This window comes from Phyllostomus discolor, chromosome 3, assembly GCF_004126475.2.
Source record: "Phyllostomus discolor isolate MPI-MPIP mPhyDis1 chromosome 3, mPhyDis1.pri.v3, whole genome shotgun sequence".
Classification (NCBI taxonomy): domain Eukaryota; kingdom Metazoa; phylum Chordata; class Mammalia; order Chiroptera; family Phyllostomidae; genus Phyllostomus; species Phyllostomus discolor.
This window is the reverse complement of record NC_040905.2, coordinates 207,853,523-207,865,585: the sequence shown is the minus strand read 5'-3', so window position 1 is coordinate 207,865,585 and position 12,063 is coordinate 207,853,523. Positions and strand designations below refer to the sequence as shown.

The window sequence follows — 12,063 nt, the reverse complement described above, 5'->3', positions numbered from 1 at the left end:
AACTTCCGCCCCTGCTCCCTGCCCACGTGAAAAGCCAGCTTGCTCTCCTTTGGCAGCTGTGGGGCTGGAGCTGCCCAAGGCTTCACCAGAGGCCGGCCTGACTGCTGAGTCTACGCGGTGGAATGTTCCTAAGGAATTCCAGGAGGCCGGCGCGAACCCCTTGTCCGGGGCTCCAGGTGTCCGGGGAAGGGGCCCGGGGGAATGCCAGGCCTTTGAAAATGGCAAGGTGAATGAAACAACTGCCCATCAGTTATCATGTGCGAAATCAATGGCGGTGAAAAATAGTATTGCATTTCCATGGGTGTTTCTGTAATTTCATGAATATGGGAGATGACTTTAACAACAAAAAAAAGATGCTGGCTTTTCAAAACAGCATGAAAAATCAAACACACATGGCGCGAGAGCCAGCTGGAGGCCCAGAGAAGTCTGGGCTGAATCGCATGGTGGGGGCACAGGGGCCTGTCTCCGAGGCCCCCTCCTGGTCCCCCGGGGCGCCCTGGCGTGCTGTAGTCCCAGGCCGGCGGCTGGCAGCAGGGGGTGAACAAGCGGAACCCGAGCGCCTCCTACAAACCCCAGGGCCTTCATGGTCCGGAACGGCAGCCCAGAGGAGGGGGCAGCGTCTGAGTCTGGCCGGTGGGGTGGCCTGCCAGGCGAGGTTAGAGAAAGGCCGGCAAGGACCGGGACTCAAACCCCGGCCCCACGCCTCCTGGCGGATGCAGCCGCAGGTTAAATCACTTCATCGTTTCCGCTCCTGTTAAAAAGCGGCGTGGGCGGCCCTCCTGGCCCGGCTGCTGGGAGGATTAAACGAGCGAAGCGCAGGGAAGCGCTTGGCACCAGGCTTGGCGCGGGTCCGCGCGCCTCCAGCACTTGCTGAGTCGGCAGCGCCCTGGTAGCAGCACATTAGCGAGGGCGATCTTGGGACAGGGCCACCGAATTAGGCACTCAGCTCCCGGGGCTGCGCTGCCTGTAGCCAGAAAACAGGCCGGCTCTCACCTGCTGCCAGCCCGGGCGGTGTGCGCGGGGCCGCCTGCCCGCGCTGCGCGGGATCCAGTGGAGGTCCAGCTGTTGGATCATTAGGCTCTAGCTGCCCCGCTAAACTTTCCCGACTGGAGCTGGTGCGCAGGACAGAACAGCCTCTCCCAGGGAGCGGGCAGGAGAGGCGCCAGCGTCGCCATGGCAACGCGGCCAAGTGGAGTCGGCTGAAGTTACTCATGCTCCGCATGTCGCGTCAGGAGCATTTTTCAAGATTAAGCTGCTTACCAGAAGGGTTCAGAGGAGGCCTATTATATTTCATGAAAATGGAAACTACAGAGCAGGTCAAATCGCAAGCCGGGTGGCTTTAAGCTGGATCCAAGGAAAACACTGAAGGATTCTTTAGCTGGTGCCCAAACCAGGGCCTGCACGTTTATTAGCCGCTCAAAGCGAACTTCTTCAGAAAGGATAAAAAGAAACAAAAAACAACAACAACCCAGAAACAAGTCTATTGAGCTAGCGTGGGCCAGGCTGCAGAGCTGGGGGGGGGGGCCCTGCCATCCGGGGGTAGGGGGGAGGCACCACCAGAGCGAGGGCCCCGGGGGGTGCCCGGCGGGGCCTGCAGCCCCAGCCCACAGCCCCCCAGTGCCTGTGTGATGGCTATGCCTCTCAGGGCTGCAAGCTGGCCCTTGGGCCCAGCCGGCTTTCTCAGCATCTTGGCCGCTAAAGACAGCTGGGGGCCGGCTGGGGCCTCTGCTTGCTTGCGTGTGCCACGGTGCCAGTGCTGGCCGGTGCTGGCCGGGAAACCCACCGCTGCGAGACCCTGCGTGGCAGGGCCAGCCCAGCCCTGCGTGGGCCTCCCATTACAGGGGAAAAAATGTGGCGGCCTCCCTTTTGCAGGACACTGTCGTCGTCAAATAAAAAAGAACAAGAATTAAGCTGAACTTGGCAACCAAGTGAAGTTCGGTTCAATTAACCATCGCAACGGAAACAAAAAGTCTCTCGGCCGCGTCCAGGTTTGTGGGTCTGTCTCGCTCCCCCTTCGGTTCACTCTCGAGTCCCTGCAGTGGGCAGCCTTAGCCGAAGGGGCTCAGAGGGGAGGCCCACAGGGGCCTCGACCCGCTCCCAGTCCTCAGGCAGCCTGCGCAGGGCCGAGCTCCCGCCAGGCCGGGAAGGCCGCGCCTGCAGAAGTGGCTCTCGCAGAGCCCGGGGTGCGGGGGCTGCCAGGAGCCCTGCGGGCCACCGGGCAGGCGCGGTGGGAGGGAAGGGAAGTCATGCGTAAAACTTACATTTTCTGGAACACAGGAGAACTTCTCTGAGATCATAAAAGGCACGCCATCCATTGCTACAAAAGAAGGAAAAAAAAAAGAGAAAATGGCATTGTAGACACCATGTGCAGCAACTGGGACATCGACAGAGCACAAGCCAGCGGGTGGCTGGAGCCACCGACCCGCACGCAGGTGAGTGGGGCTCAGGGGGACGTGTGCACAGGGGCCGTCCCTGCTCCTGGGACACACAGCTGGTGCGGGAGACAGACGCTCGCACCTCCCCTGAAGACCAGGCAGTCGTGTGGACAGAGCTGTGGGAGCGGAGGAGGGCCCAGCGTCCACCCTAGGGGCCGGGCCTCCGGCCTGCGAGCAGTGGAGCCACGGAGGGCTGCCCGCAGGACAGTGGTGCAGGGGACTGAGAGGGGGCAGCGCCGTGCTTGTGAGGCGGGCCGCGGCAGGCGCGTCAGACACTCTCACAGCTGAGAGCGTCACGTCCCGGGCTGCCGGGCTCATGGGAGATGCCTAGCTTGGAGGAAAGAGTGGTTCTGGAGTCAGACAGACTGGCTTTGGGTGAGCTCCTTAAGCGGGGTTTCAAAGGAGGACGCACGGCCTGCGGTAAAAGTGCCTGTGAGGGGGCGGTGCACGGGGCGCCCGCCCAGCGCCCGGCACAGAGCAGCTGTGGGGCGGCCCGGCCACCCCCGGGACCCCGGTTGCAGCCCTGCGCGGCTCGCCGGCCGGCCCGCGTGGTCTCACAGGGCGGCACAGACGGGGCAAGGAGGGTCTGCAGACGCGTATAGGGCGAGTGTGTGTGTTCCTGTCAGTCAGCATTCCTCCTGCACAGCCCTGTCCCCGCTGTGTCCCCAGGTCGCTGCCATCAGACGCACTCGGAGGAAACCGTGACCCGGCACTGCCCCCACTAGCGTGTCCTCTCCCAGGGCAGGCACACGCCGTGAACCGCAGAGTCAGAGAAGGACTGGAACCACGTCCGTGCCGGAAAGCTTGGTGCGGCGGACAGGCCCCGTCTGACAGGGCCGCACGCATGAGGGGCACGCCCGGGGCGAGGCTCCCAGCCCCTGAGCGTCCGTCCGAGGGCCTGGCTTCTCCGTCAGAGCTGGGAACAGGCCTCCGCCGCCCCATGCTGGTTCCAGCCAGTGGGCTGGGGTCTGCAGCCCAGCGGTTGGCGTGGGGACCTCACCCGGCGGGCAGACTGGTTTCTGGTTCGGGGAAGAAATGAAGCGACGGGACAAAAGCCACGGAGAGCCAGTTTCCCGGGAGATGTGTTCTTTGCTCCCCCCAACATCTGAAACGGGGACTCCTGGGATCTGTGAGCGGCAGGCAGTTTCTCTGAGCCCTGAGAAAGAAGAGTCCCCGATGCAGAATGAAGAAGAGCCACAGAAGAAGAAATAAAAGAAAGGAAAATAAATCTGGGACGAATCCTCTCTGAGCAGCCAAATGAACCAAATGGCTCACTTTAAACCACATTCATAATTTATTTCAGGGAAGGAGAAAAAAAACGAAACTTTCTCTGGTAAGTCTGAAGAGGAAGAACCAGCTCACCTGGCCCCAGCAGCTGCCTGGATGTGCACCCCCCTCGCCCCCCGACCTTTTCTGCAGAAGGCTGCTGTCCCAAGTGCGGCTGCCAGCCAGGACAGACACCTGAGGTCTCCCATCGCAGGACCTGCTGTCCCAGCCGGGCACAGACCGGCTGAGGACTGCGAACAGAGCCATGCTGCCCCCGAGGAGAGGAGAAGCCCCCCGGATAACCTTACACAGCAGGTCACACTCAAACACGCTGGCGAGAGCTGAGTGTGTGTGCGTGCTCATCCACAGCTGGGAGATTGGTGGCCAGGCCACCAGGCCTTCTAGGGAGGGGCAGGACCAGGTCCCGCTCGAGGTCCAAGAGGAGGGCATGCTCCCTCCCCAGCTCCTGCCCGCCCCCCATCTGCCCGATGTGGACCAGCCCCACATGGCGCCGACCGCCTGCCCCTTCCCTGTGCACGGAGAAAGGCAGGCACCCTGTACTGGCCCTTCCCGTCATTCCGCAGACCCGGGGTCGGAAGCTCAGAAGGGTGGAGGTCTGCCGAGGTCACCCAGGCAGCAAGCAGGGACTCCCAAGTGCCCCGGGTAGAAGTGAAATTTCTGCACACGGATTTCCCGCTTCGCCCGCACCAGGCCTGCCAGGGTTCTGACGGCCGTTGCCACGCCCTCCCCAAGCCTCCCGGGGCCCTTCTCTAAGTTCTTCCCATCAGGCCTGCGGGCCAGGAAGGGCCTGTGGGCGCCGACGGTTCACTTGCAGACAGACCCACGGTCGCCTTCTCCCCGGACCCGCTCTTCCTTGGCCTTCCCTCCCGCCGTTACTGCGCCGCCCTCCTCCCGGCCACTCCAAGTCAAGCGCTGGAAGCCACGGCCTTCTTTGCCCCTCCTGTAAAGTCCCAAAGCCCCCTGCTGTCGCCGCCATGGCCACACCACCTCTCTGCACACACACAGCTGCTCCTGGCTGCAGAGCCGGGGCCAGCCCCTCGCGCGCCCCTGGGCACTGTGCTCAGGAGGCACGCCCACTGCCCGCCTGGTGGGCGGTTTCCTGACAGCACCCTCAGCACCCTCAGCACGCTGAGAACTACCCCCCCCCCCCCCCCCCCCCCGCCTTCACTAGGCATTCTGCCTCTGGCGTTTTAGAGACCTTATTAGCGTTTGGGGGTTTCTGTTAAGATACAGTGACACACGCCCTCTCCCTGGTGACAGTTCTTTCTGTCTAAATGTCAACACGTGTTTAGAGAACTTGTGTTCTGAAAAGGTGGTAAGGCGACCTGCAAAGGCCTGACTGCTCCCGGGGGAAGTGAGCCGGGAGGCTCTGGGGTGGGAGACGGGGGGTTCCTCCCAGCCCCGGACCCAGCCACACCCGCCCTCCAAAGGGAAGAGAATGGGCACATTTCCAGGTGACGGGTCCTCACTGGCACATGGGGCCCTGCACCCCAAGTTGTCCCTCTTCACAGAATGCCTCCTCCCTTCACCCCATATGTTTTCACTGGCCATCCTTCTGGGGTCTGCCCAGAGAGCCCCTCCTGCGGAAGCCAACGCCCCGAGGGCCTCCCCCCACCCCCAGCACCACGTCTCCGCTCCTGGAGCCCACTTGTGAGTCTCTTCCGCATTCCCGTGTCCCTGGCACAGGGCACAGGGCACAGCCCAGAGGGCCTTGTGCAGGGACAGTGACGGAAGCTGCTCCCCACGGGAGTGTCCCCGTGCACGGGGGAGGGGGAGGGGGATGGTTCCAGCCTGGGGCACATACCGACCCCCCTGAAAGATGGTAAGTCACTGCCCACCACACACCCTGCTGGCGGGGAGGTACAAAGCCCCCGGTTTCAAGAAGTTTGGGAGTCTCCTCCAGGGATGGGGAAGATCTAAGCAGGGAGGAGTGCATTGTTTTGTTTTTTAATTTTGATAATTGAGGTTACGTTTGCGTGCTATAAAGTTCACTACTTTAGAGTGAACAGGGTTGGTGTGCGGTGCCCTCGCGATGTCGCGCGGCCGCCACCTCCATGGGGCTCACTCAAGGAGCCCCCCACCCCAGGGCCTTAGCGGGCCGGCCCCCCAGGAGTGAGTGTTTACCCCTTCTTCCAGCCGGCAGGCGTGCCTCTGAAAAGAAAGGTCTAGGAACCCAGGGCTGGCTTTCCGGGCCGTGCTCACCCGACTCCTGGCTGTCTGTCCCGCGCCTGCCTCTCCCATTCCAGTGAGATGGGAAGGGTGGTTTGCCCAGGTCGCCGATGGGCCTGGGAAGGCTGCAAGTCAAAACCGAGGAGAAAAATAAAAGGACCCAGAAAAAAGGAACTTGTAAAACCTGGGTATTAGCAGTAATAGCATTTTTATGTACATGTATCATACTTTGTGTAAATAAACTGTTATGTAGGTAAATGTACGACGTATGTGTTTTATGTGTTTAGGGAATGTGCAATGCAGGTTCATATTCTGTATCTACATACACCGGTGTACACATGAATGCCCATGCACGCTCCGCGTTCTGCGAGACCTAAGGCAGCGGAACCCGCACGGCCACACGGCCTGGCCGGCCTTCCGCACCCGCCCTGCCGGGGTGACGCCCCTGTTCCCCCACCTGGGGCCCCTGGCGGCTGGTGGGGCATGGCTAGGGTGGGGCAGGGCTAACCCCCCAGGGGGCCACAAGGGGTTTGGGGAGGAAAGCACACCTTCTGGCCCTCAGGTGGGCTCCAGGGCGGTTTCTTCACAGACGCACACTGAAGAGGTGAAGACGGGAGGCCAGACGGGCCATCATTGTGCCCCCCCAACCCCCATCCCCGCCCAAAGGCTGCCGTGTGAAGAGAGGGGAGGAAATCCGGGACAAGACACCACTGCATCTTAGAATTCATGGTAGGAACCCAGGCTCAGTTTGACGCTCTTCCCATTCTTCTAGAAAACAGAAGAAAAGGAGGCGAGGGGAGAGCATCCCATGGGCGGGGACCAGGGACCGGAGCTCGCTCCAGAGGAACGAGACTCTTTCATCCGCCTGTGGGGTTCCTGACCAGGCGGCCAGGGTCCCAGGGAGCCCGTGCGAGTCTGCTAAACAGATAATCCGTGAGCCAAGTTTCATTTATTTAAATAATCGAATATGCCAACAATTACGGTAGGCTGAAAGGGTGTGGATTTTAGCAAAGCATTTGACAAAATACCTCAGGTTACCCAAGTGGATAAGACAAATAAATATGGCTGGACAACTTTAAGGGTAGGGGAACCCCTAACTAGCTGGACTCGATGTACAAGCAGCAGATTTACGGACTGGTGCTGACCTCGGGTGACCTCTCTGGAGGGTGCCCGGGACAGCAGCAATCCCTGCGCCGAAGACGTGCACAGTGTGCGCATCCAGGATGTGGCCACCAGGAGGACGGTCCACTAACTGGCAACAGAGAAATCCAATAAAGACCTCAGAAAGTTGGGATTATGGGCTAAATTCAACAGAAGAAAGGTCAGCGTTAAGTCCTGTCCTTCAGGTGCAAACGCCGACGGTGTTCGATGGAAGGGGAGAGATGTGGAGGACAGGAGCACAGGCTTGTCTGTGGTCGAACGCCGAGAGTCCCCATTTAAAAAGCGGGGTGGGGGCGATGCCATTGTGAGGCTCAGTGCCACCGCCCTGGTGCCAGAGCCAGGGGGTCGCCACCTGGAGCTCGGTGTGGAGCTCGGTGCCGGGACCCAACTCTCAGAGTGCCATCCGGCAGCATCACTGGAGGCAGAGGATGGGGAGGGACCCAGAGCCAGACGGCAGGAGGGAAGGAGAGGAGGCCAAGGGCCTGATGCTCCAGAAAGGCACCTCACTGTCCGTTTTTGTTCATTGCTGCCCACCGGGACCCTGGAGCCCAGCGCCCTGCCCGGCACATGGGAAGTGCAGCAGGAAGGGGACTCGGTCCAGGAAGAGGGAACTTGAAGGCGGCCGTAACGGAACGTCTGCATGTACCCTCAGAGCTGGCACGGGCAGAGGGGCTGGAGAGGTGCGGTGCGGCTCAGCGGGGTCGGCTGCCCTCCTCGGGGAAGACGCGGGGAAGGACTGGCTAGCGGAGCTGGATGACAGGGGCCCGGGAGGCGGCCCCGTGTTGCGGAGCTAGGGAGGGACCGTGTGTGCTGGGTACAAAGCCCATCTGTGGGACCGCTGAATCCCCTTCTAATTCTGCAACACGCATTCCTGCTCTCCTTATCTGGGCAGCCTCTCCGTATTTTAAAATATCTAGAGGTTTGCCAAACATAATTCTTAAAGCCAACAGCACACGTTTCTCATGTGCTCCAAAAGCGCGTTCATAAATCACCTCCACCACCCTGGTGTCTCGGGGGGGGGGGGGGGCAGGTTCCCCCCCTCCCTCCCTCCCTTAGCTGAAGCCAGGGTTTCCAACACCAATCCTTGTTCCAGCATCGCCTGTGGCCGAGTCCTATGCCGAGTGACACGGGGTGGGGGGGCTGGAGACAGAGCCAGGAGGGAGGGGTCCCTGCTCTCACGGAGCCACCACTGGGCCGTGGCGGCTCCATTTTCGTCCCCAGCCTGCCCTCCCAGTCTGCCTGGGGCCGTCATAGGGTTCTCACATAGACGCGCCCTGACCACAGATGTGGCGACCCAGAAGCAGGGACGGAGCCTGCCCGTCCCTCGTGGGTGCCTCACGTGGCGTTCCTAGGCACGCGGCAGGGATGCACACCGCCCAGGCAATTCCCTGAGTGACATGACAAAGGCTCCCCAAGCTCAGAGGTAACGCACCGTCTCCCCCCCCCCCACCGGCCCCGTCCTACCAAAGGGAGAAAAGGAACGGAAACCCACACATATGACCGCAGACTAGGTAGTGAGCACGCACCGAATAACCACCATCGACGTGATCCCTTGCAAGTCACACTTCGGGAAACTGAGGCTTGGAGCAGTTACGCAGCTTGAGGGAGCCAGAATTCGAGCCCAGGGCCCAGCCTGAGGCAGCCTGCGTGCCTGTGGCAGGGTCCACAGACCTGGGCCTTCCCTCAACCCAGCAGGTGGCGGCAGAGGCGAGAGCTTTAGTGACCCGCCCTGTCAAGTGGGGATAAGGGACACTCTCTCGGGGGGCTGTTGTGGAGCGAAAGGAAGGGCAACGGGACCGGAGAGGCGAGGTGAGGGGCGCGTGCCAGGCAGGCGTCCTCGGAGCACTGGGACGGCGTCTCCTTCCTTTTCTTCTCCCGCTTCCCTTCCGGCGGCAGTTCTAACAGAACGCTGACCCGCGCATCCGGCGAGCCACCTACAGCCGCTGCGAGCCAGGCAGTGCCGCGGGCTCCGTAGCACAATTAGCATTCTCCTAAACAAACGAGCTTCAACAGAGCTGTAATTAAGCAGGCCTGTAATTAAGTATATGCCCTTTATCATAACGATCATGCTTAAAAATGGCATGATGCATGGAACCCTGTTATTAATGCTGTAATCCCCAACTGAAGTGCGACTACATAGGAATCAGCGTGTCAGGGCTGTCACCGGCGTGTTTGTAAAATACATTGCAGAAAAAAACCAGGAAACAATGAGCTCATTCAACTGTTCTTTTTATAGCCGGGCGCTGCGAGTCCGGGGGACTGGGCACGCTTACGGAACCTGCGAGGTTCGAACAAATAAAGCTCCGATCTGCTCCTGTGTGAATAGCATCCCCCTTAAAAAAGGGAAAGGTGCGGGCAGGGGCTATTTTTTTTTTCTCTATCTGACCCGGAGGCCTGCCTTTGCTGTTCTTGGGGAAGTTGTCCAGTTTGCGTGCTGTATTGGTCGGACAGAAACGGGGACTCTTGCCCGCATGGGCAGCTCTGCCGTGAATCTGTGGGAACTTGGCCTGGCAACAGACAGGGTTACGGCTCCTACGTCTTCCTTCCTAGGAGATCTCTCATTTTACCTGCCCAGGCAGTCCCTCAGAAACGCCCCTGCATTTCCACTCCAAACACACACACACCTTGGACTTCCATAGGCTCAACCCAAACCCCCCGCTGACCAGCTCCCAAGGGCTCCAGACCCAGGGCCCCCCATTGCCTTGGGTACCCACAGTTGCTCAGGGCTGCCAACCCCTTCAAAAAAAACAATGCTCCAGGCCCTGGCTGGCGTAGCTCAGTGGACTGAGCGCAGGCTGCAAACCAAAGTGTTGCAGGTTCGATTCCTAGTCAGGGTACATGCCTGGGTTGCAGGCCATGACCCCCAGCAACCGCACATTGATGTTTCTCTATCTCTCTCTATCTCCCTCCCTTCCCTCTCTAAAAACAAATAAATAAATAAATAAATAAAATCTTAAAAAAAAAAAACAACTATTCAACAATTAAAAAAATAACAATGCTCCAATCAACACATGCATTGATTTCAACGTGCATGCCAGAGTCACAAAATCGTGTGGTAGGAAATGTAAAATGAAAAAAAGACTCTATTGCCAGCATCTCGATGGCTACCTGCTTACGGCTGTCGAGCAGTCTTAAGTGAACTCGAGTCCTGGTACCTCGGAAGCACTTGCAGAGATGGTGGCGAGCCACGTGCTTCCTGGCAGGCCGTCCTTCTCAGGACAAAATGAAAGGCCGCTGGGGCAGTGGGAGGCCGTTAGCTCTGTGTCGGCGTGGGGCTCGGCGCTGCAAATAATCAGCAACCCGGCCCTTCCATCTCCCCTTTCCCCGCCGTGGTTCAAAAGTCCTGCACAATTTGTACGGGAAAAATGCCAACAACTCGAGATCTCAAGGCCGTTTCTCAAAACTCACTTGCAAACCAAAAACACCGAGCGCGGTCTGCGTTCCTGGTGATTTCGCTTTGGGGACATCCCTTGGGCGGTATTTGTAGATGCCCCCAGAGCTGTCCACGCGGTGACATTCCAATTGAGTTTACACAGGGCCAACAGCTTCCGTCTAGATCCCCGAGGTCATTTGTTTTGCCACGTTATTCATAAGCCAAAAGGAGTGATTTATCAGCCATGCCGAGGCCCTTCAGAGTCCCACACGTGGGAGGCGGCCCCGAGGGGAGGAAGGAGCGGGCGCTGGAGTCGGACGGGGGGAGCTCGGCCCCTGGCTGGCCGCGGGGCTCAGGGCAAGCCCCTCGGCCTCAGAGTTTCGGACCTTCATCTGTCGAAGAAGGGTAATCGTGCCCGCTCTGCAGTGCTGCCGGGGGGAGGGGGGGTGAACCGGCAACCGAGGAGGGGCCGGGCCAGCCCAACCTGCAGCTGTTCCGGCCGAGTCTCACGGAGCAGCGCTCCTTCCCAGGAGGGGTTCGGGTCAGGTCCTCTGCCCCACCTTCGACTTCGGACCCACACTCAATCTCTGTGCCTCTCTGTCCTCCACGGTAGAAGGAAGGGGACAATAATACCTGGATTGCTGTGGCATTCGATGAGATAAAAACCTAAAGCCCCAGGTACAAACATGCTCAATAACTGTCGTTGTCATCATCATCACCACCACCACCACCACCACACTAGACGTCAGTGCCTTTCTCAGGTAGGAGGCCTTTTTCTTTTCCCACCTCCTTTTACACACAAACAGAAGTGCGGCCACATTCAATGACGGAGCCGGTGGGCTGTGAGCCCCGATCCAAGGCTTCTGAAGGGGCGGAAGCAGGGCCTGCCCAGGAGGAACTCACTGGGGGCCCTGGACCACACAGCTCTCCCTGGCACCTGCCCTCTCCAGTGGTCCAGGTCAAGCTCAATGGTAGGAGCAAGGCCCCAGGTGGGCCCGGGCCACTTAATATCCCCTGGAAGAGAGCCCCCAAAGAAAGGGAAGGAAACTGCCCCCGTCAAAAACTAATTTGCCATGTCAGTAGGAAACGCCATGCTCTTCACAACAGAGGCGCCTGCACACCACAAATATTCTCCGAGCTTCTTCTGTTTGGCGTGGCTGATCAGGAAGCCCCCCTCCATATTTCTTGGTCCCCTCATCTCTACACAAAATGCCTGCCAGGAACTGCCACTTGTGTCATTGTGTGGGGCCACTCCACCATTCCGGAGTCCCAGAGTCCTCCAGGCCTTCCTCAGGGCGGCCTCAGGGGTGGAGGGTGGGCTCTGGACAGGACCCCGGCCTCCCTCCGGCTCGGCGTGGGTCTCTGTGCTGTGGAGCAGGGGGGACGGGAGTCCAGAGAGCAGGGCTCCGAGTGGCCGCCCCACACTCCGCACCCACGAGGAACTACGGGTCGGGGGATAAGGACATTCTCCCTCTGCTACAGAAACGCCTTTTAAAACTCCCTAAGTACTTAATGGCTTGGGGCAGAGACCAACCGCATTTTGCTCAAAGTGAAGATAAAACCCATCGCGTTCCCGCCATACGGAGCGTGAGGTAGGAACACCTTCCCACAGGACTCGAAGACGTCACCTGAACGTGG

General features: G+C 59.8%; 1 protein-coding gene across 4 annotated transcripts in view; it reads right to left on the bottom strand.

Moving 5' to 3' along the window:
- The window catches only part of MVB12B (multivesicular body subunit 12B), a 169,157-nt gene that overhangs the window by 18,598 nt on the left and 138,496 nt on the right, over positions 1 to 12,063 (bottom strand). For all 4 annotated transcript variants that reach the window (XM_036022238.1, XM_028532633.2, XM_036022240.1 and 1 more), the window contains exon 8: positions 2,262 to 2,317. In XM_036022238.1, the coding sequence (XP_035878131.1) occupies positions 2,262 to 2,317 (56 nt within the window). The remainder of the gene's footprint in view (positions 1 to 2,261; positions 2,318 to 12,063) is intronic.